We start from the raw sequence: 24,769 nt of genomic DNA, 5'->3' as shown, positions 1-24,769 counted from the left end.
AAATTACATGAGGATAATCATTCCTGTGGTCTGGTTTACCCTGGTTAAAGAGGTAATAAAGGAAGCCACTCCATCTTTCTGAAAGAGAGGGTCTCTACCTAATGACAAAGCAACACATAAATCACGGGCACAAGTTTCTTTAAATGGATGCACCAGGAGACGATGGGTCTGCGGACAACATCTTTTTTCTTTGTTTCTGGCTAGGCATGGTCTGAAAAATCCACATGCTCCCCAGGACCCCAAGCCGCGTTGGCTTGGGAGAACAAGAGCAGCTGTTTGGGACCTGGAGAAGGCGATCAATGAGGTTTGGTTGCCAGATGTGGAAGCAGCCCTGGATCCCTTTTAAAGGACATGGGCTAATCTGGCATGCATCTGGGGAGGCATGGGTCAGCATCCCTCTTCTGACTAAAGAACGGAGGATTCCTGCCAATGGTTCAGAACACTGCTGACCCAAACATCCATCACCATCTTCTATCGATGGGAGGAAGCACTCATTCAAGTTCTGCCTGTATAAGACCCTTCCCATGCCTCGAATGTAGTTGGTGCCTAATAATTGCTTGCTGAATGAACTACTGAACCAGTTCCCTACACTTGGGAATGTTCTTGGTTTTGTTCAAATTATCTTGTGTTTATGAGTCTGCGTACATGCTGGATACCCTGGGACACCTAAGATAAGATCAGGATGCCACTAATCCTTGCTGAATGAATCAATGCACAAATTCCCAGATCCTGGTGGTTGATCAAATGGGCTAATAGTTGCAAAAGTGCTTAGCCCAGTGCCTGCCACATAGTAGGCATCATATAAATGCCTTTCCCTTCCCCTTCCTTCCTTCTTGTTAGAGCTCTTGCTTCCTATAATTAGCTACATGTTTCCACGTCCTCAATGGAGTATAACCTCCTGAGGGCAGGAGCTGCTTTTTCAGTTTTTTTTTTCCTTTCATCTCTACTGTCCACCACAGTGCTCAGCACACAGTAGGTACTTTATAATGTGTGTTGGCTTGAGAAGCATTAAACCTTATGACTGATTGTAGTTTCCCATCTGCTGACCTCACTCTCATGGGACCAGCGAGAGTGTGGGTCATCATTAAATGGGTGATCTAGTGCTTTCTGTCCGGTAACACGTGGCCCTTCCTGAGAAAGGGGGGCAGACCTGGGGATGGGTGAGCCCATTAGGCCTTTCTTCTGGGTGGAGTCTGCCTAAAATAGAGACAAATTGAGAGTGGGTTTGGAAACAGAAGTAGGCAAGGGGGTCATTTATTTACCATTAACAACCAAGCCTTCGTGGCTGGGGTTCTTTGAGCCAGAAATATTGAAAATGGACAGTTCCCACAGAGTAGGAAAAAATCCAACAGCGGGGACCACAATTCAATCCCTGACTCCCCGGGACTGATTCTGGAGGCATGAATATTTTTTTAAGGCTTACAATTACTCATTAGCTTCTGGTCCCGGAAGAATAATTGGGCCTTGCCAAGCGGATGGACTTTTTTCTCCGCCTTTGTTTTACTGTGGATTTTGATTCTAGCAGGCGGCTCACTGTGGGTCTTACCTTGTTCTTGCTGCTTTCACAAGACTGTAAACTGGCCAGGATCTGACTCTCGATGGCTTGTACCCACGCGTCTCGCTCTTCATACGCGGTGGCTTCAAAGTGCCACGTCTGGCCGGTGAGGGACACAATGATAAACTCAAGGTTTTCTTCTTGTTCTGAAACACAGAGTGGAGGGGATGAAGAGATGAGCTTTCCTGTGCCCGTGGCCCCCGCTGCCAGGCCTCTGGCATCAAAGGGACTTGGACTTCAAGGCGAGCCGCGTGGGGGCCCAGGCAAAACACTAGACTGGACAACTATGGCCGCTGAGATCTGAACCCAAACACCCGCACACACTCAGTGTCTCAGGCAACGTGCAGGGGAGACAGACAACGGGAGGAGGCCGGGGAATGTGAGAGTCTCTGGGCCAGAGCCAGCTGCAGCAACAGGGAAAACAGCTCCCCTGGCTTGGGCATCCGTCCCGTGGCAGCTAAATCAAAATTAATGGCACTAATCGCTGTGCTCAGTGTCAATGTGCACACATGGGCCCGTACACGCGTGGGCCATGATGGATGATTAATGTCTGGAGTCAGCAGCACCCTGACGACAAAAGGGCGGTGACGAGGGGAGATCACAATGAGGCACGCTTTCTTTATCTGGGAGTCACTTCTGGGCTGGGTACCTTGGGCCTTCCTAACCTGGGGCCTGACAACTTTTTTTTTTATATCTATTTCTTATAACCCTTATTTCAATGCATTTGGCGTCCCTTGTAATCCTATGTATTTTATTTTGTTCATTTAAAAACAGGATTCTGAGCAGGGTTCACCAGACTGACTTCCAAAGGGGTCCATGACGCAAAAGAAAGGGGTGGGGGGGGAGCAGATGGAAAGAAAGCAGAAGCCCACAGACAGTCCTGAGAAATGGGGGCTGGGACCCTCCCAGGTGAGGAGGCTCACACGAGGCCCTGGACAATGATGGCAGGCAGGTGGATAGTGAAGAAGGGAGAAAACCTCCAGAGGGTCACCCACCTGAAGTTTTAGAAACAAGTTTTTTTCTTATTTAATAATAACAATAACGATAATCATCTCCCCGGTGTGTCAATCAATCAGCAAGCATGTACAAAGGACTCACTGTGTGCAGGGCTACCCCAATACAATTCCTCTGAAGCACCCGCTGTGAGCCAGACACTAATAGAACAAAGCCCCACCCTCATCATTCAAATGGGAAAGACAAAAGGCACAGACAGGAATGGATGGAAAGTGTAGACCGACTGGTCCGGGAAGGGCATCCAGAAGGGCTTTGGGGAAGAAGCTGGTGCCTGAGGTGAATCCTGGAGGAAGCGAGGGAGTCAAAAGGTGGTGGTGAGGAGGAGAACATGCCAGGCACGGGGGACAGCCAGGGCAAAGGCAAGGAGGTGGGAAATGTCAGATGCTGAGTGGGAATGCCAGCCCAGACATCCTTATAGCAGGCCTGTAAAACAGGTTGTTCTCGTGGGAATATCCCCATTTTACAGATGAGGAGACTGGCTTAGGGAGGGGAAGTGGCTTCTCCACAGTCACGTAGGCAGAAGTCCCAGAGTCAAGATTCTGAATTGACGTTTGGCGTTCTCTGCATCCCAGGGCTGTGGAATGACAAGCTGCTGGCCATGATGGAGAGGAACTAGCCCCCAGATTCCTGCAGGCCACGAGGGTCCATGCTGTTGTGCTCAAGATGTGCACTGCTGGCCGGCTTGCTTGCTGTGGCTCTCAAGGGCCATACAGGGGACTGTGGAGTCTGACTCTGCCAGGTCCCACGCAGCTGCCGCAGCTTCAGGCACAACCAGGACCAAGCCACCAGAGCTTCGCCCCAGGGTAGCCAATTTCGAGGGCCCTTGATGTCGCTTTGGCAACACAGACATGTTGGAGCTTCGTACATAGTTAGCAGGAATGAGGAGTTAAAATAGGAAGCGACCAGCTGCTGCTTCCCTTCCCTCCCTGTCCTCAGCAGCCTGCCAGCTGAGCTCCTCCTTGGCCCCTCCACGCATCTCTGCCTCTCTCTTACCCTATGGGCTTGTCGAAGGCAGAGACTCGCTCCAGGTTGCCCCATGTGCGAACATTGCTGGTGTCAGGCTATTGTCTGAGATCTGCCTGGCAAAGTTCCCAAAGGCTTGTCCTGACTAGACTACAGGGGCAGAGGGATGGCTTTCCAGGCAACAGCCCAGACACTGAGGGGGACCCACTCCAGCAAAGCCAGGGATCCCCGGAGCACTCAAGGTGCCTGCAGGGATGATGAACGGTGCACGACGCACCTCCCAAGTGGGCTAGGGCAACCTTGAGTGAAGCCCCCAAGCGCGCACAAGCAGGACGGCCCTGGCATGTGGAGGACGGCTGGCAACGAGTCCATTTAGCACCCATGTTTGGTCCAGCAATGGCTTATCTTTGTTCCCTAGGCCTCAACTCAATGTATGCATAGCCTTGACCATGAAAATTGTCTAAGATGACTTTGGCCAGGTGAGTTTTAATGGAGAAGTATGCGGTGGGCCTGGGCAGGCTGAAACAAATTACTAACAGGATTAAGAAGGAGAACTAGGGTAAACGAAGTGTGAGCGAAGCATTCTAGAATCCTAGATCTGGAGTTGGAAGGAGCCTCAGAGACTGTGGAATCCATTTTACAGATGAGGAAACTGAGACCCAGAGAGGCAGAAGTGATGGGACGGCCATGCGGGAAGAGTAAGGGTACAACTAATGGGTAACTGGCATGCTCCACTGGTATCTTGGCAAGGTCAAGAGGAAGGGAAGAAGGCCTTCGGTGTTGTGAATGAACCCTTGTGGCGTCCACAGATCGGGCAAGGCTGGAGAGGCTGTGATCAGCATCGTTAGAGGGAAGGCTCACCCGGGGGAGAACATACATGCACTGGTGAACTAGAAGGTCTGAATGGGCCTAAGCTTCTCCTAAAAACCCAGTGCCATATTTGTAACACCCATGTTCTCCAACTGCTGCCGCATAGTTGCAAACCATAAAATATTCCATGTCTCCAAAATTGGCGGTCACTCAAAGGGCAATGGGAAGGCCGTGAGTACTGATGGAGGGCTGAGAAAGATGGTGGGCTGGCAGAGGTGTGAGAATGAGGGGGGCTGGTGATGGCCTGAGCATTCCCTTCTGGACAAAGGCCCTGAGTGTCATCACTGGGTCAGCTACCTGAGGATGGCTGAGGGGAGCTAAGAGACAAGAGCAGTCCTGAATGAGCCAGTTTGGACAGGCCATGATTGGTACCAATGTCCAGCTAGCCAAGAGCCTAGACCCATTGAGGGTGTGGACAAGTCTTGTTTCCCATCCATCCATCCATCCGTCCATATGTTCATCCATCCATCCATCCATCCATCCATCCATCCATCCGTCTATATGTCCATCCATCATCCATCCATCCATCCATCCTTCCATCCATCCATCCATCCATCCATCCATCTATATGTCCATCCACCATCCATCCATCCATCATCCATCCATCCATCCATCCACCCATCTGTCAGCATGATTTGGGGAAAGGTATCACAGATGATGCACAGTTGAGCCACAAATAAGCAGCTCAGTCATGAATGCTGAGAGCTCACATTTCTGAGGGACTTTGAGCATTTTAAGACCCTCTCCCTCCTCACTGGGAACTTCATCACAAAAAGCCAAGAGAATGGGCACGCTGAGGGTTCCTCCCGGCTGCAGAGTCTATCTACAAGTGTACAAGAAGTGTCAGACTTGGACGTTTTGCTGGACAGGTGCAGGGCAGGGCCGGAGGATCAGGATGGTGGCTGCTCACAAGCATCCTTCTGCAAACCAGCTGTGGCCCCAGACAGGCTGTGCCCTCCGTGGCAGGCTGGACAGAGGGGCGACCTTCCTAGCCGAGCTGGCCCACTGGCTGCACTGTACCCATGACATGTTCCATGCCATCCCTCGCTGGGAATGTTCTCTGTCCTCCTCCCCCCTCCCCACAGTGTCCCAGTGGCCTTCCAAGCTCAGCTCTGCAGGCACCTCCTGTAGGAGGCCTGGTCCCAAGTCCCTCAGCGACTAGGCCGCCCCTGAACCTCACACTCCCGGAGATGACTTTGCGTTCTCTTTGTTTCATACTCAGTTTTCTCTGTAGTGATAGTTCATGTTAGTTTGCCCCAAGAGAAGGTAAGTATCAGCAGGTCAGATGTTGCTTCACTTCTGTCTTTGTATTTCCTGGGCCTCCTTTGTAGACTCTCAATAAATGCTTCATAAATGAACATGTTGGTTGTGAGGCCACATTGAAGGATTTTAAAAGGTCTTCCTCATGACAAGTGGGACCCCAGATCCACGGGAGATCCATGGGAAAGACATGGGAAAGAGGATGGCTAAGGTCAAAGAACACCTCATGCCTGATCAGTAATTTATGGGAAGAAGGGGACTGCTTCTCATGTGGTACTCTCCTGCCCAAGTCTGGCGGAGAACAGAGAATGTTTGCTCTGATGAGGACTCATGGAGCCTTCTTGGGCAGGGGAGGGTTGGGATAAAGACAGTATGGAAGAGCAGAGAGCCGAGATCAAATCCTGCCATAGACACGTGTGGCCCTGGATGGATACTCTCATCACTGAAGGTGGTGACCTGCATCGGTGTAGGGCGTTTCCTCAACAGAGAGCTCCCTCACTGATATGAATCACATGTTCAGTCACTATGCCTGACCATTCATTTTCCCAGTTTCACTTGGGCTCTCTGGGCCTCCCACCTTTTTTAAGTCTTATCATCATACCCAACATGGGGTAACATTATGTTGGACTGGAAGAGGCTAGGGTGCCACTGAGTTTTCCTCCTATGTAGCCTCACCCCTTGGAACCTTCTCACTGCAGATGGCACAATCCAACCCACAATGGTAATGATGATGATGATGATGATAATAATAATAATAATAATAATAATAATAATAATGATGATGACGACGACAATAATAATGATAATAATTAATACTAATACTACAAATAATAATGACAATAATAATAATGATGATGATGACAACAATAATAATGACAATAATTAATACTAATACTACAAATAATAATGACAATAATAATAATAATAATAATAATAATAATAATAATAATAGCCAGCATCTATATAGTGCTCTACAAATTTTATTTCATTTGATCCTCACAACCATCCTGGGAGGGAGGTGCTACTGTGCTGCTCAATTTACAGATGAGGAAACTGAGGCAGCCAGTAGCTAAATGGTTTGCCCAGGGTCACAGCTTGTAAGTGTCTGAGGCCTGATTTCAACTTGGGTCTTCTTGACTCCAACTCAGTGCTCTCTCTGTCCACCGCACCACAGCCTGCCTTGGAATCAGGCTGATCTCACAAGAAGCCACATTTGTTAAGTCCTGACTACATCCTGGGAGCCAGGCTAGGGGGCTGAGGGTCAGTAGCAAACCTGGGATTTGGACGTAGGTATTTAGCTTCTAAGTCCAACACGGAATCTACTGTCCTCTTGTGATGCTCCTCTGCCCTGATGCCCCTAGAGAACTGTGCAATCATCATTGTCGGGACTGTCTGTGGGACATCGGTCTCCTGCCTCACCAGGCTGGTCTTCTGGGCCGTCTCCCATGAGTAGGGAGTCTTATGGGATGCCTCTATTTTTTTTTTCCTGTGTAAGGTACCAGTAACAATGAATGCTGATATTGCCCTTGTCTGCCCCAAGGGCTCTGACACACGCCAGCTTTTTTGATCCTGATGACAACCCTAGCAGGTAGGAGCTTTTATCGTCCCCATTTTACAGGTGAGGACACTGAGGCTCTGTAAACCTAAGTGACTTTTCTAGCCACTTGGATAGTAAGTGTCTAAAGCAGGATTTGGGCCCAGTTCTTCTCAGCCCCCATGTTGGATATTTGAATGCTTCCCAAATAGTCTTTTACAAGTAAGATAATTAGCATGAAAGTCTAGCTGTGTGCAGAGTGGGAGTCAATGGCCACCTTACCCCAAGGAATTTAACACCCTACACTCTCCACCAAAATACACCCACCAGAAGCACATGAGTATGGGGAAGGGAAATGGGTAAGAAGTAAGTAGAACTCTTCCTTCCTTTCTACTCTGGCCATGGCCATAAGACAAAGTTTCCACTTCCTCCTTCCTTCCTTTCTTCCTTCCTTCCTTCCTACTTCAGCCATGGCCATGAGATGAGGTTTCCGCTTCCTTCCTTCCTTCCCACATTGGCCATAGCCATGAGATGAGGTTTCTACTTCCTTCCTTCCTTCCTTCCTTCCTTCCTTCCTTCCTTCCTTCCTTCCTTCCTTCCCACATTGGCCATGGCCATGAGATGAGGTTTTCACCAAAGTCACCCAGAACTCTTAGGCCCCTCCTTGAAGTCACCATGTTGCACAAACAGACCTGAATTAATGAAGACAAGATGGGTCGAATGGGCAGGACATTGTTCTAGACTCTGCTTTGGGGCTGCAAGGTCCTCTAGAGGCTATCTAGTCCAGTCCCCCTTGTTTTGCAGAGGAGGAAATTGAGGATCAGAGAGCTACCCCACACTGAATCACCTGCAGGAGTAAATGTCATCTTTGTGACCTAAATCTACATTCACCATGAGGGGCAGTGGGACTGAGATTTCTTGAGGGCAGAGATTGTTTTTGTAGCTCTAGCAGCTAGTACCATTCTAGGCACATAGTAGGCACTTTAAAGTGTGTGGTGAATTGACTGAGCTTAGATATTTTTGGTAATGAACAGTTGCACTGAGTTGGATGTCAATATCTTATCTGTAGCAAAAATGAGGACAATTGCCAATCAGCCAGCTCCTTGGAGCCATCAATGACTTGGCCTCTATTGACCACCTACGTTTTTTATTGCTGCTGTCTGCCCCTCTAACACAGTTGCCACACTGGTCACCAGCCCAGTGACTTCTGACGAGGAGAACAAATGGCTGATGGGCAATACTTCACTTTGGAATCATCATTCTTATGAAATGGCATACCCTCACTCAAATATGAAGTGCAAGGGAAAGCTCCCTAGAAAGTGAGGTAGGAAACTTACTTTCAAGAGAGTAGAATATAAGCTCCCTGAGGGCAGGGGCTACTATGGTTTGGGCTTTATATGCAGCACACCTTACACATTTTCTTTCCTTTTTTGGACCTGTCTAGTGATTTCACTGGAGTTAGAAACTCTCTCCTCCAACACTGATAGACACCTGCTCTTAGACTTAATTTCAGAGCTGTTTGGAAGCACTGAGAGATTGAGAGATTGCCTGGGGTCACACAGCCAGCAAGGATGGGTTAGAGGTGTTACTTGGACCCAAACCTTTTTGGCTCTCTAGGGACTGTACTACAGCTACCAGACACTTTTTAGACACTTAATAAATGTTTAAATGCTAGTTGAATTGAATTGAGCATGGGTTCCAATCCCACCTCATCCACTATCCAGCTCTGTGGTACTGGGCAAGTCATTAACTCTCCACAGAAGTCAGTTTCCTCAGGTGTAAAACAAGTTGGCTGGATCAAAAGACCTCTGGGGACTTTGCCAACTCCAAAGTCCTTGACAGGGCTGATTCCAACATTTACTCCCACTATTGCTTCCGAACCTTGGACCCAACTCCCTTTCTCTTCAATTGCTTGGGTGGGAAGAGAAGTTTCCTTCTTCCCCTCCCTTGTTTGCTTTGGATACAAAGAATTTCAAGTTTCACAAAATGAAGTCATTTCATGTAGATCTCTGAGGGTCCAAGAGAATTCTGCAAGACTTCAGCATGTCCCAAAGTAACTCCAATGGGCATCTTAGTGAACATTAATGGGGTGGGTGGAGGGTGGAAATGGTGTTTACTGCATGGGCAAGATTTGCCAGAGAAGTGGGGCTGGGCATGACTTTTCCTTAAATGTCAAGGAGGCTCTGAATGGAGAGAGGTTCTGGTTCCTAGGCTTTATCAAAGAAAGCTTTATTTAGCACATTGATCAAGCTATCTGAGGGATCCAGATTGGGGACATCTGAGGCTTTGTTTCTTCTCTAAAATGGGCAGCTTCTTAACACAATGACCCCATCAGACACCCACCTCTTTCTTTTAGGTCACTTTGCGAGAACCCCAACATTCTCTCCTCTCAGCCTCTCCCCTAATGTCTCCCTGCCATCTCCCAACCTGAAATGAGACCATGCGTGGTCTCACTGAGTGTTCCTTATGGTTTAATAACATTGTGTGATTGGGCTCCCAGGGATTTAAACAGTTTCCCATGTTTAACGGTTATTCATGGAAAGGTCCCCCCTATAATAGTATTTTAGCACCATGAACCTGTCGAAATCAACCTGCCCAATTACCCCAAACTACATTAATAACACCGGATATTACACTAATTGTGTCCAGTTTCTATGCAGACGAGGCCCCATGGGGCTAATTTTGCGTCCTCAGGGGCAAGCAACTCAACCATCAAACCGATTTCACCAGGAATCCCTCCTCATTACACAAGTCCGGGCTGTCAAACTTTTTTTTTTAAAGGTTAATGGGCCAATCAGTCATCAATTATTTCTGGGGGAACCTGGCAGGCAAAGGGTTAAGGTGCTAAAAAGCAGCTGCAGGGCTGCCATCCATTTGGAAGTTGTTATCAACAGGAGCCATCTGAGGAGGAGGAGGCTTTTGGGGGAGTTGGCTGGAGGTAGGGGGGAGATGGAGGCAGCCAGAGATGCCGGTGTACAAGAGGACAGACTCTGAGCTTCCGCAAAGACTGCTGGGGGCTATCTGCCGCCACATTGGATCAAGCCATGTTCTTTGTGCAGGACACGTTCATACAATGAGCCTGCACTCCATACCCCACAGGGTAGACCCGACTTTTGCCCTGGGTCTTTATTTCTGTTTAAGTAAGTGTAGGAAGGTTGGGGAGGCTGGAATCACAGACTTAGAGCAGAAGGGGCCCTCGGGAGTATTAAGAACAACACTTCTTTTTCAGACCAGGAAGCCAGTCCTGGAATCTGAGGGAAAGTAACAAAGAGAGCTAGGTCTTCATCTCTGAGAACCAAGCCCGTGAGATGGCCAAACTCATGTTCCAAAGCAGGAGCTTCTGTGGTTCCCCATGGCTTTGAGGGTCCAACCCAAACACCCACTGGGTGTCCAAAGGCCTTCCCTCACCGTCTGGTTCCAGCCTCCCTCCCTCACTTTCTGACATGTTGCTTCCCCTCAGTCTTGGTTCCAACCTGAAGACCCGCGACTGATGGATGGCATGAGGTTCTAGTCAATCTCCATCTGCCTGGGCATGGGGGACACTCACTGGGGATTCCACAGGATACAACAGGCTTGGGGCAGAAGTATTATTATCCCCATTTTACAGATGAGGACACAGAGGTGCAGAGAGTCTCCGTGGCTAGCTAAATCAGAGAGCTACCTAATGGGATTTGAATTCAGGACCCTCACAGGGCCAAGTTCATCATTCTTTTTATTGTGAGGCACATGAGGTCTCATAGCATGCTGCCCTCCTGGCCTGTTTACTCATCTGCATAATGAAAGATTTGGGATCTCTTCTACTTCAGACTTTTTCTAAGTCCACAGGACCAGCTTGTGAGATAAGCCGCCTCATTTTACAGCAGGGGAAATGGAGGCCCAGAGAGGGGAAGTGCTTTTCCCAGGGTGACACAGCCAGTCAGGGATGCAGAAAGGATGAGAGCCCACCAGGGATGAAGAAACAAATGCAGAGAGGGTGGAAGACTTGTCCAGGGTCACATAGCCAGAACCCAAGCCCTGCGTTGTCTCCAAGTGTGGGATTTTTCCCTGGGCTTCATACCCATGTCATAGGATCACAGACAGAATTCCAAAGGCCCTCAGAGCCCACCCAGTTCAGCCCCTCCATTTTACAGACGAGGAGACTGAAGAAAGAAACCATTGAGGTTACGGGACTCATCCAAAGTCACTGAGGCAGGAAGGGTCCCAGGTGGGATTTGAATGCAGGTCCTCTGCCCCCAGGGTCCATGTTCCTTCTACTGTGCCATGACGCCTCTTACTCATCTTGCTTGTTGGTCAGTCACTCTCCTCTGTGTCTGATTCTTTGTGACCCCATTTGGGCTTTGCCACTTTCTCCTCTAGCTCATCTGACAAATGAGGAGACCGAGGCAGACAGGGGAAGTAACTTGCCCACGATCACTCAGCCAGGAAGTGTCTGAGGCTGGATTCAGATTCATGAAGGTGAGTCTTCCTGATTGAACGCCCAGAGCTCTATCCATTGTGTTACGTTATCCCTGATATTCCTCACTAATTCTCATAAAACTTGGTGCCAGAAAGAGACCGTCTTGTCAATCCATCAACAAGTCGGTCGGCCAGCCGAGCAGGGTTTATCTAGCAGTTTATCCTCTGCTCCAGGCCCTGGCCTAGGCACTGGGGTGGGGTAGAGAGATAAAGCAAGGGGAACGATATTCCCTAGGGACTATAGAGCTTGGCATACAAATTTGGCCAACATGCATTAAGTGCCTACTGCATAGGAAACATAGTTCTGGTTCCAGGGCAAATGCTGAAGCCTGCGTTCAAACCGAGAGGCTCCATGAGCTTAAACTCTAAGTCACCTTCACAGTACCCAAGTGCCAGAGGGCGGGCTGAGATGGGGGTGGGGGTGAGGTGAGGTGGGGGGCGGGCCTGGGTAGGAGACCAAACAACTAGAGGTTTCTATTTTCCCCATCAGGAGGGTGTCCCGTCTGGAAGGCCCATTTTGAGGAGCTCCTTCTATTAATCTTGGCATTGAGCACAGCAGGGGGCCGCGCCTTTCTTAAATTAAGGAAAGCGTCCAAAGCAAACCCTTGAGAAAGTCATTACTGCTTCCAAAATTGAAAACATCTCCAGGAGGCAGGAGGAAAACAGGCGAATGCCTTTGCTGAGGATGGGTGTGTGTCCTCGACCTCCCCCATGAAGCCAAGACTGTGCTGGAGCCAGCTGAAGGGATTAGACCCTCCCTCCGCTGTGAAAACACCCACTACTGGATCTGTTCTAATTTGTTTAGGTACAAGAGAGCCAGAGGTAGCATTACCATTTGTCAGTCAGGGTAATTTATCTTCATAAATTTCACAATCAGTATGTTTATTAGCCATCCCAATTACGGAAATATATTTGTGCCATGTCCCACTGGGCAAGGCTATGCTAATACCCCTCACCCTTCTAAAACCACCGGGCAAATCTAATTAGTCTGGAAATCCAGGAGAATGGGGATCAACAGGCCCCTGGCCCTCAGGTGTCTGGGGCCCAAGGAGGCCCCCAGTGAGAAAGGTCAGTCTGCGTCCCCTGGGCATAATGTGACATCCTGGGCTTGGCTCCCAGACAGGGGACTCCTTTCTTTTTATCTTGTTCACCAAGATTTTCATGGCATCATAGAGCTAGGAGGAGCTTTAGTCACGTTACAGATGAGGAAACCAAGGCTGGAGACCAGGACGTGACATCCAAAATCACATGGGCAGTGAGTGGCAGAGCTGGGATTGAACCTGGGTCCACCTAACGGCTTCTCTGATGCAAATGTGGAAAATGTTTCACTTACTTTGACACTTTCCAGAGGCAGTGATAATCTAGAGATCACTAGACTTGGAGTCAGGAAGACCTCAGTTTAAGTCCTACCTTAGATACTTACTGGCTATGTGACCTGGACAAGTCACTTCATCCTGCCTGCCTCAGTTTCCTTAACTATAAAATGGGGATAATAATAGCTTCTGCTTGCCAGGGTTGTTAGGATGAAATGGCATAGTATTACTAACAACAACAATACCAACTCCTCCTCCTCCTCCTCTTCCTCCTTCTCCTATTCCAACTACTGCTACTACCACCACTACTACTACTGATACTACCACCACCACTACTACCACTACTACTACTGCTACTACCAAATGCTACTACTACTACCACCAGCACTGAAGGTCAGCAGCACCTTCTCTGTAACCCATTAAGTCCTAGACCTCCCTGGAGGAACGAGGTAGGAAGTGACTTTCCCAGGGTCACACAACCCAGCTGGGATGTTTCAGAGGCTGGACTCTCCTGTACGACATATTGCTTCTCACACAGACTAAATATGTGAGGGAGCCCAAGTCACTTTGGGGTTCCCATGCATGTTAAATGGGCTTCCTCTATTTACAGACAGGAGGCTGCTGAGCCACTGGGGGGAGCACTTCCTAAACCGCTGGTGAGCCAAGGGCATTTGTAGATGTCGTTTTCGGTCTGTAGGGTTGAGCCGGCTGGAGCCTGGGAGGAGCTCAGAGGACATCTGCTTGAATGTTTATTTGGACTGTGGAATAAATGCAAATGGAAGCCATGTTTTCTAAAAAGGGCTCAGAAAAAAGAGTCGAGGGAAAGGAGGTTTTCTGCTTCAATTCCTATTCATCCCTCAAAGTTAACATTTCTCATTTCATTGTTCCTTAGCCAATGTGTAAAATAGTTACCAGGGCATCTGTGTTCCCTCTCCACAAATTTTACATGTTGGGAAACTGAGGCCCAGGGTGGTTACATGTTTTGACCAAAGTCACAAAGGCAGAGGGGGAACAGCTTCACATACATGGAAAATGAAGGAGGAAGGGGACAGGCAGAACTGATTGCTTAAAAGCATTCATAAAGCCAATTTAAGTAAAAATGAAGGGGGCAACTGAGGCAGGTTTCCTCTGCTTCCTGGCTCAATCCTCAATTTACCTGGTCTACTCTGACCAGCATGCTCATTGCCCCCCTCCCCTGCTCCCTTTGGCTCTGTGCGCCTCCCCCGCCCCAATCCCAGAGGTGAACTTCGTCTTGTCTTTGCCTCAGAACGTTTCCTGTCTGCTGCTGGGAACATCTCAGGTCTGTCAGACTGCGCTTTCGAGCTTAGGCTGGGTCAGAATCACAACCTTGGGAGGGGGAGACTCCCCTAGAAAGGGAAGGGGTCCATTCATTGCTCTGATTTTATCAGTGATCACGGCTAACATTTACATAGCACTTTGAGATTTGCAAAACTTTACACAGATCACATTACTCGATTTGATTCTCCCAATAACCAACCTGAAAGACTGGGTACTACTTTGAAGGGGAGGCCCTCTCTTGCATGCTACATTTATTGCAGTATTGACTACAAACCCAAACTGCCCATAACAACTGAATCCTTACCAAACCAATGTCATTAACACCAAGGTTATGCAACAATTTATTTTTTTAGCGAAATGCTGCAGATTTGGAAAAAAAGGGAGAGGGGGTGAAAAGATACAGAGCTAAGACTTTTCAGCTTAGTTTTCAGAGTAAGTCCTTCCCTAGGGCATGTTTGGACCCTGGCTAAAGTATAAGAATTAAAAAACCAACCTACTTTCCAAATGTGTATGTAGGTTTAACATGAAAAAAAGTTATCTCTATTACACGTTTGTAGTCACAGCATTTTAGAGCTAGAAAGGGCTCGAGTGATCACCTTATTCAGTTTTATCCTTCTATTTTAGTGAGAGGAAACTATGGTTTGGTAAGTTTAAGTACTATGTCCCACAATGGCAGAGATAATTGAAGTTAAGATTGCATTCCTTTTCTGCTAGTGTAGAGTTCTATATACATAATGGCTGCTCAGTCCTTAGTCTTAGCCAACATCCAAATCCCTATCCATGTATTCATCTACCCATCCGCCAAACCATGCACGTACCCATCTAACCATATCCATCCATCATGCATGCACTATCCATCCATCCATCCATCCATCCATCCATCCATCCACCCATCTATCCATATGCATCTACCCATCCACGTACCATCCATCCACCCATCCACTCAGGTTTCATTGAGCATCTCTCCTATGCAAGTCACTGAAGTGGATGCCAAAGGCACTAAAAAGATCACACCTCGGTAGGGAGGAGAGGGAAGGTACCTAAGTACAAGGCAGAGTGAGATCTGTACAAACAGAGCACATGAGAGCCCAGAGGAGAGAGGAGAAGGGAGGAGGGAGGAGATGGCCTCTTCTTCACATACTCACCACTCATTCCATTTTCCCTGTTTTCCTAAAACCAAAATGGACTAACTGAATCTATCCTTGCAGGGTCAGATCCCACTTTGGCTCCCATAAATGCCTAATTCTATATCATTAAATGGAGACTTGACAGAATAAAGCTCAATAATAACTTTTTGAGTCCAAATAGATGAGGTCTCTGATAAAATATTACTTTAGGCATGTATTACATTAGGCATTACATTAGATTTGGTGATGGGTTGTTTGGTTTTGCTAAGATGCTTTTTTCTTCTATTTTATTCTTTTGAGACAATGAATGGCTTTGGGGGAGGGGAGGAAGGGAACATATTTGGAAATGAAGGTGATGAAAAACAAACGACGTTCATAAAAACGCAAAAAAAAAAAAAGAGTTACATTAGGAAATTTGAGAGATGGTTCTCATTTGGAGCAGCATATTATAATTGTCCAAGATTCACCTATATGAGCTTCATTTGAAGGAGTTGGGATGGTTTAACTTGGGAAAAGAGAAGACTGAGGGGGGACATGAGAGCTTCCCATCAAATATGTGGAGGGATCTTCTATGGAAGGGGGATTATCCTTGTACTTCTTGGGCAAAGGAATTATGGGTGGAGGGTTCAGTGAAGCAAAGTCACGCTTCAAAGTCAGGAAAACAATTCCCAACCACTGGAACTATGAATGAGTTGCCTTGGGAAGTAGCGGGCTGCCCCTCACTGCAGATCTCCAAGAAATGGCTAGATGTGAAGATGTGGGAAGACTATAGATTTTAAATCGAAGGAAAGTGACAATGACATTCTGCTCATAATACTTTTTCCATTAATTCAGTGATGCATATGACCAAAAAAAGCTCAGAAGTCTTCCTAATTATTCACAGTTTGAACCCCAATTCACATCAAAGAAATGGAAATCGAATGAAAAGTAAGACTGAAAAAATCACAGACTTGTTCCAAGACTGAGCTTGAAGGAAGAGAGGCTGCTGGTTAATCATAGGAGAGGTTATCTTCTCCCGCACTGTTGACAAAAAATGGTCCCATTACTGTCTTTTGTAGCTGGGAACTGACAACTGAGGAGTACCTCATTTCTAATGTCATCCATTATCTCTGATTTGAGAGAGAAGCTCAAATGCCCTTCCGCTCAGATGTTCCTTCCCCGCCCCCCTCAGCACATCTCTGTGTTCTGCAAAAGACCCCATTTACCTGATTAGTTAAGGTTGAGGGACTCTCATTTCTGCTTGGAATCGCAATGCTTAGAGATATGGAGTCACATGTTTTTATCTGCTTGGCTACAACCCGAGTCTCCACGACCGTGTCCAGAAAGCATGCCTCATATTTAAAAGGCAATGCAAGGTTGTTAAAATTCAAGGATAATTGGCCCAAACCAGCATTCGATCACTCTATTTGGACTTCTGTATTCCTGTCTACACCTAGAATCAACTGCTGTGATGCTCTATCTTCTCTTTAAGAGACGAGATCCTGGTTGGTACTTTGGTATCCCCGATTCAAATTTCCATCAACAAATATGTCTGCTATATGTGCGTGCACATGCACGCACACACATACACGTATTTTTGGGAAAAAAAGGGCTAGTGAGAAAACAGATAAGAGAAATGAGATTTCCCCCCCAAGTCTTCCCAAGGGCCACCTTTTTGCAATGGCAAGAGCTGATTCTGCTCTGTGATGCCAGCAGCCTAATGTTTAGAAAAATAGCGCTGAGCATGGGAGGTTTTTTTTCATCTCATCCTTCAAGGCTTTGAAAGAAGACGTAAAAGGGTCCCAAGCTCGGCCCTTCCTTCAGTTTTGCAGCGAGGATTGGAACGGGATTGTCCTCAGAAAACAGTCCTTTGATGAACTGCAGTGAAGAGGTACTTTTGATTCCCGGACCCATTTCATCTGGCGGTGATAGCGGCCTTACGCCCGCCAATACAGTAGTAATTGTGCAAGAGGAAAAAAAAGAAAGATGGTGATATAAATCACCAAAGGTTAATGATCAGGATGTGAACAGAGGGACTTGTTTACAGAAATAGCATGCAATTTAAAATTTACAAGAGATTTAATGCCACCACTTGGCAATTGCTAAAATCAACAGTCCAGAAAACAGTGACATTAAGAAAAATATTACAGTTCTAATCCTTCCCAAATAAGTCAATTAGTGTTAGGGCCTGCGCTCGCCATCACTTGACCCATATGGCTTGCACTTAAGTGAAAAAAAATTCCCCCCTATTATACCAAGATCAGTGGATTGTGACTTATTTTGCATTGCATTTTTCCCCCTGAATTCTGGCCCCTCTCGCAGGCTGTCAGAGCTGTAGGGGTGCTCCCTCCCCCTTTTGCCTGGCATCAGAATAATTCTGACCCTTGACATTTGTAATAATCAAAACAAAAGCCAGTTTATAATTGCGTTGTTTCAATGAAAGTGGGGGAAAAAAATCCAATCTGTTCTCCCAGCAGAGCCATGACGGGCCGTCTTCGGCCGACGGGAGTCGATTTGTGAACTTTGGCACCAGGCGACCTTTAGAAACACAGCACAACAATCTACAGAATTTACAAGCAAGACTTGCGCATGCAAATGGCCCGGCCCCAGCTCGCCTTCGGATTCGAGCGGCAAAGAGCATTATGGAGAGCGCTTTTCCCCCAACAAATTAAGAGTGTTTCTTAAATGTCACAGCACACTATTGTATTTGGCTACAGATCATTACGCCTGATCCGCACACTTTTAAAAACGGTAATAACTCGGGAAATATTACACTGAGTGCCCACATGTAGAAAGGCAAAGAAAAAAGAGGAGAAAATAGGTTTTTGAAGTAATTTAAACATCACCACTCGACGACTGGAGGGAAAGGTCAGAATTTAAGTAAGCTGAAACGAACATGAATGGGAAAAGAAAATGTACAAACAAAAAGATGCAAAGACCAGCAGCAGGACTGGGTAAACACAGGGCATGAGCATGCACTCTTTGGGCAAATCTGATTTCCAGGTCTGCGTGTGCAGAGGATGTGAGCATCGGAGGGGCTTCTGAGCAGGCCACAGCAGAGCCCTCCTGCAAGTCCATCCTGCATCGTTTGACCGACAAGGACCACAGGAAGGCAGGTGGGGGGATGTGATTTGCCCAAGGTCACACAGACAGCAAGTAGCAGAGATGGGATCTGAACCCAGGACAGAGAGGCAGAGACAGACAGTGGCAGAGAGGAAGATGGTGGGAGAGGCGTTAGTGTGTTACCTTCGGTGTTGGTGCTGCTGCTGCTGTATATATTTCGCAGGCTACCAACACGGTTTAGTTTCCATGCTTTGCGTTTGGCTGCATCCCGAGAGCAGAAAGGGAGAAGGAGGAGGAAAAGGAGAGAAAGAAGAGAGGAGAGGAGAGGAGAGGAGAGGAGAGGAGAGGAGAGGAGAGAGGAGAGGAGAGGAGAGAGAAAAGAAGAAAAGAGGAGAGGAGAGGAGAGAGGAGAGGAGAGGAGAGAAGAGGAGAGAGAAAAGAAGAGAAGAGGAGAGGAGGGGAGGGAAGAGGAGAAAGGGAAGAGAAAGAAATAAAGGAAAAGAAAAAAATGAAAAGGAAAAAAAAAGAAACGTCAAAGTAGCAGGTGAGGCATAACACAAGGCTACTCCTACTTCATGTGCAACACCCACGTGTCTAAGCTGGGCTCTGATTATGGCAGAGAAGACCCCCTCCACCCCTTCTCACTTCCAGTCTGGATAAAACGTGGACCCTAGAAATAAAGATGGTGAGCTGAGGAGAAGGGATTCCAACCTCAGTCCACACAGTTGGCCTGCCCTCATTTGTCACAAACAACTGGTGTACCAACCCAAGCAGTCACTGGAGACAAAGCCTCCGAGGAATGCTGCTATCCCCACGTTGGCATCACCTCGCACATCACTGACATTTGTCCATTTCCCCTCAACCAAGGGTAGCGAGAGAGTTTGCAGTCATCCAGAGGGTCCCAAGAGAAGCTCAGGATGAATATCCCAGTGGATGAGGGCTCCTACCTCTCCTCAGCTATTCCCCTACACTATTTTCCCCCAGGTGAGGCCCCTGGGAAAGCATGGATCCCCATCTGGAAGGCAAATATCTGCCCCCTAGTTTCTAAGAGAAACTCTAGCATCATTTGCTGAAGAATCTTCCAAAGTCCCTTCTCCTCCCTGTCCCTGGATGCCCAGAAAACCCTGGTAGGATTCAGTGTGAACCTTCTCTTGGAGTTTCTGCTCCAGGGGCAGACCAGGCTTTTATTATTAACAGCAAACAATGACCAGCATTTACGTCTGTAGATCTCTCCACCCCAGCAAGCTCCTTGGAGCCACACAACAGCCCCGGGAGGAGTTAACTAACACAGGCGCCATTTTGAAGGTGAGGAAGATAAGGTGGCACTCTCTGGTTACCCAACAAATAAATGTTATGGGGCAGGATTAGAACACAAGGCTTCCTGACTTCAAAACCTATTAATCAATGAGCATGAATGAAACACCTCTTCTGTGCCATGTACTGTGCAAAGACCATAATGGGACAGCCAGTCCCTGCCCTTGAGGAGCTTCCATTCTATCTGGTGAGACAATATGGACACTTATTAAGCATACACAAAACTGTTCCAAGATAAGTATTATCTCACTTGGCTTAGCTCAGTGCCTGGCACATAGTAGGTGCTGAGGAAATGCTTGTTTCCTTCCGCCACCCCCTAAATACATGGCCAATGTTTTGGAGAGGAGGGGAAAGCAGTAGCAGCTGGTGGGGGAATAGGAGAACGGGGGTCAGCCAAGACTTCTCTCCACTAAGGCAGAACTGCCTCTCTTTGATGTATCTCTAGCTTACTCTTAGGGGAGAGTGGTCATCCCAGAGAAAGGACACCAAGTTAATGATAAGGGACAGCAAAGTGTTATTTTTAACTCAAGGGCCCAGCACCAACCTATGGATGCCTCTGGTCTTGACCCAAAGGGAAAGTGTTGGGGTTAAGGCAGCCCTGGAATGATAATTATCCCTGACATCATTTTCTAATTGCATACATATTTGCATCACTTGGTCTATCCTTCCCCCCCCCCCATTCCCTCTAACACTGGTGGTGAAGACAACTTTCAGGATTTGTTTCATTTTCATCTTCAGATGAAAATGCTTGGGGTTCTGGGAGCAGAGGTTTCAGGCCTAAAGGAAAGACTGTCACAAACGACTTGTAAGGATTCCATGGTGCGAGCTGCTGGAGGCAGGGCAGACCCACGCACACCCACCGACTCTGGTCATCTCAAGACACACCATCTTCTAATAACGAGGGGACCTAGAGCCCGCTCCCTGCTCAGAGAGGGGAAGGTCAATGAGCACATTCATGGATGAGGGTTCTGTTTACACTATCATGAAAAAGGAAAATATCTGTTTGTCTCATTCATTTAAAGTCCTTAGCAGCCATAAGTCAACTAAGATGTCTTTGAAACTCCCTAGCGAGCATCCACCCTCCATCACATAGCAGGGAGCCAGGCTGGGCCAAGTCTTTCATGTGATGGCACAGTTGCCAAGGCGCCCACCTTTACAAATGGTTATTCTCAACAGAGACCAAGGCAGACCTGGTTTGGGAAGGTGCCCGCAGTCTATGCTAGGCATGTGTTCTGTCCAGTACTCAGCAGGGTTGGAGATCCAGGTACAAAGACAGGACAGCCTCAACATGACAACTGTGGCTTCTGTCTGTGGGGGCTCCTACCTCTGAACCCTCAGAGCCAACCTCACCTGATACAGGCTTGGGGCCAGGCCTCCACTAAGATCTACCTTCAGCAGGTAAACATGACATATTTTTATCTATAATCATTTGATTCAGTATAGCAAGCATTTATAAACACTTTCTATGGCAGGCACTATGCTAAATGTTAGCAATACAAATACAAGAGACAAAAACAGGGACGTAGAGGGTGGGAGTGAGGAAAGGAAAAACAACATGTTTACAGAATAATTTCTGGCGGCAGAGGCGCGGTTGCTGGTATGGGGAACTCTGTGCCAATGGGGGTTTGACGGCAAGGATCAGGAGGGGCCTGGTGTAGAATAGGTCCCCAAAAGCAACATATTCAGGAAACCTACAAAAAGTGTGTATTTAAAAACTTCCAGGACCCCTGACTTTATTCACAGACTATGTCCACTGCCAACACGGACAGCAACCTCTCCCTGCCTTAGAAGACAGGCTTCAGGAAGGATTATGCCTAAAACAAAAAACAAAAAGAAAGCTCTTTCCATCACTGAGTGGTTGACCTTCGAGGATAAGCCTGTCCAGTCATGGCTGGATCTGTTCTTGGACGCTGAACCATCTCCAGGCTTGTCACTGAGGCCTGTTGGGATTTGGGTACTGTTGATGTAGACGAAGGTCCCCTCTGTGTCGTCATGATACATCAGAGAAGGACTTTGGATCTAGGGTCTTTCCTGATCTCCCCCCAGCCCCAGATGCTAACCTCAGCCTCCAATTACCTCAAATCTTGTAGATACTTAATTCTCTCTCACACACACACACACACACACACACACACACACACACACACACACACATATACACACGCACGCACACGCACACACACACATGCTCTGACATTACTCATATTCATTTTCTGGGCACAGGTTGCTTGTCCCAAAGGACTGTGAGAGTGGGGCCCTTGTCATTTCTGCCTTGGTACCCTCAGAACCCAGCCCAACACCTGGCCTACAGCAGAAGCACAATGCCTGCTTATTGACAGACAGAAATGGAAATACTCAACAGATGCAAGACAGTGAAGGAAATACCTGCCTCCCGCCATCGATCGGAATGCCCCGCTTCCCACGACTGTTTCAGCTTTGCTCTACACTCCCTCTGGCACAGCTGTAGCAGCATCTACCATCGTTGGTGAAGAAGTCCCAACCCCCGCCCCCCAACCCCCTTGCAGAGAACCTGGTCAAGAATTTCTCCAGACTTACATAGGCCAGCTGGTCCTTAGACATAAGAGGCCTCCTGTCATTGAACTACTCCAAACCTTTCCAGTTTGGGAGAATTCACCAGATGCTGGGAGATACCACGAGGAGCCACAGGGAGGGATGGGGTGGGGCTGTGGGGGTTTAGATGGCTAGGGAGCGTGAAATCTTTCTGAACTTGGCGCTCCGCACGTCTTAGTTTACCTACCACAGAATGACCAAGAATGACCCTCTCTCGCAGAGCGACACGCGCTGTTCCTATCACACGCAGTGTTATGCTTCCCATCCCCTCCCCTCCCTAGCATCCCTTCCACACCGCCCACATATACCACAGAGAGCAGAGGTACACATTTGATCAAAGGGCTGCCTGAGGTGGCTCCCGCAGCTTCCGGTTTTGAAGGTTTTAATCAGTGGAAGGATTTCCTTATTTACTGACTGGACTAGGCATGTATGCCAGCCAGGAGAACCATCAGTAGGCATCCCACATTAAAAATAAAGAGGGCCGCAAACCAACATTTAATTATAAGTGAAAATCTGCCATCAACCGTGTCTCTGGTATCGAGTCACACAACAAATTGATTTTTAGATGTGTTCCAGTATGAATTCCCTGCCGCTGCAGAATGAACTCCTCCACTAGACACAGACTGTGAGCGCCTTCAGAGTAAAGACCACGACCTTGCCTTTCTCTGTACACCCAGTACTAGGCACAGTGCCTGGCACACAGTAGATGCTTAAGAAATGCTTCTTGATAGACTGACTCTCGGGGTGGGATCCAGTGTTTCCTTCAGCCATGCCGCACAGAATAAGTGACTGCCCCCTGAGATGAGAGATGGCTTTCCTGAGCTACGGATATGCTCAATTATAATATTCAAGGTTCCTTGTTTTCCTGAACACCTAAGCATTCCAGAAAGTCCCCACACCCCAAGCGGCTCCATTAGGTGGCTTCCAACTTTCCTTTTCCCTGAAGCATTTACATATAAATAGGCCAAGTCCAGGATGAGCCCCCTCTGAAAGGGAAGGACCTCCAGCATACACTTAGAAGCATCCCCCACCCTTGTCTGATGTCTTTCATTTTTCAGACTTCCCTCTCCCATTACAGTATGGATGGAGAAGGAGAAAGTGAACATGGAGCCTGCTTTTCTATTAAGCTATTGATGAAATAATCAATTTTAATGTGCATGGTGCCAGGCTTTTTTCTTCCTTTTAAACAAATGGACTTTTCCGGCCTGATATTGAGGTCCTGCTACGAGCATCTGTCTCCCATAGCATCGATTGCTCCAAGTCCTCTCCTTTGGGGGCACCTCTCCAAGAAAACACAATTTGATGACGATCAGCAGAATTTCAGGGGACACCAAAGAGAGCTGCTGGGACCCTGGCAGCCAGGGTGCTCCCGCTGTTCCTAATGAGGCCCATGCCAGCTGCCTCTTCAATGGTGCCTGCTCTTCACAGACCATAAGGAAGACTAATCTTCCTTATTTGTGCGGCTCTGGTTAGAGGTGAAATTGGCCCATTACGCTTTAGTCAGATTCTCTGACTCAAGAGGATGATGATGGAAACCTGATATGAAACACCTTCAACTCTTCCCAGTGGGGGAAAATATTCTGATGAAAAGAAAAAAGTTTCCATTGCTGAAAAGTTCTTTCAAAAAGAGCCCAATATATTTTGATGTCATGATAAATATACACCATAAAAACTCAACTTTAAAAAAAATAACAGGCCTTTAACTATTACCAATATGAATGTGAAAGGGTAATATGTGAAATTCACCATGGTTCCTTTTTGCTGGGTTACCGCATTCTGTTTTCCTTAATCTAGTCACTGCAATTAATAAATTTTCATGATACCTGTTTAAAGCTTTTTAGGGCAAGTGATTTTTTTAGTGCCACGAGACACACACACACACACACACACACACACACACACACACACACAAAATACAATTTTAGATCTGGTATAGACTAATTAACCGGCCAGAATTTAGATAGTTGAGATTAAATTCTTATTGCTTTGGTCTGCAAATTAATTGGTGCATTCTGAATCCCAATCTGGGTGGGCCCAATAAGTCATTATCTGTGGCTAGCTAATCCCAAATCACCTTGTGCTACCAACAATTTGTATAATGGTGCCATAACATAGGCCAACACTGCATAGCTCATCAACCACTTTTTTGTTGTTGATCCAATGGGAAATTTTTGCATCTTATAAATAGATTGTAATGCAAGAAATATCAAAGGGGAAATGGTTAAGCCTTTTAAAAATTAAATATTTCACCTCCCCTCTTCCATCACTATTGGCCATATTTCTTTAAAAAAAAAAAGGAAAGCATTAATTAAAAGATTCTTCTAATTAAAAAACATGGAGTGGAGGAAGGGGCACACCATGAATCCAACATAAAGGCAGCTGAATAAGTTTGCAAATGGGTTTTTTTTTGAGGGGTGATGGGGTGAACAGGGTTAATGTGAACAAGATAAAG

The 24,769-nt window shown here is 47.2% G+C and overlaps 1 protein-coding gene across 1 annotated transcript in view; it reads right to left on the bottom strand.

The window, feature by feature from the left end:
• Positions 1-24,769, bottom strand: part of AGAP1 (ArfGAP with GTPase domain, ankyrin repeat and PH domain 1) — a 482,721-nt gene that overhangs the window by 80,580 nt on the left and 377,372 nt on the right. Inside the window, 1 exon segment of the mRNA XM_078154609.1 lies at positions 1,547-1,701. Within this exon segment, the coding sequence (XP_078010735.1) occupies positions 1,547-1,701 (155 nt within the window).

The sequence above is a fragment of the Phascolarctos cinereus genome, unplaced genomic scaffold (genome assembly GCF_003287225.1).
Source record: "Phascolarctos cinereus isolate Bilbo 61053 unplaced genomic scaffold, phaCin_HiC Scaffold_5;HRSCAF=322, whole genome shotgun sequence".
NCBI classification, from domain to species: domain Eukaryota; kingdom Metazoa; phylum Chordata; class Mammalia; order Diprotodontia; family Phascolarctidae; genus Phascolarctos; species Phascolarctos cinereus.
Note: the sequence above shows the minus strand (reverse complement) of the source record. Positions and strands in the feature narration are given on the sequence as shown.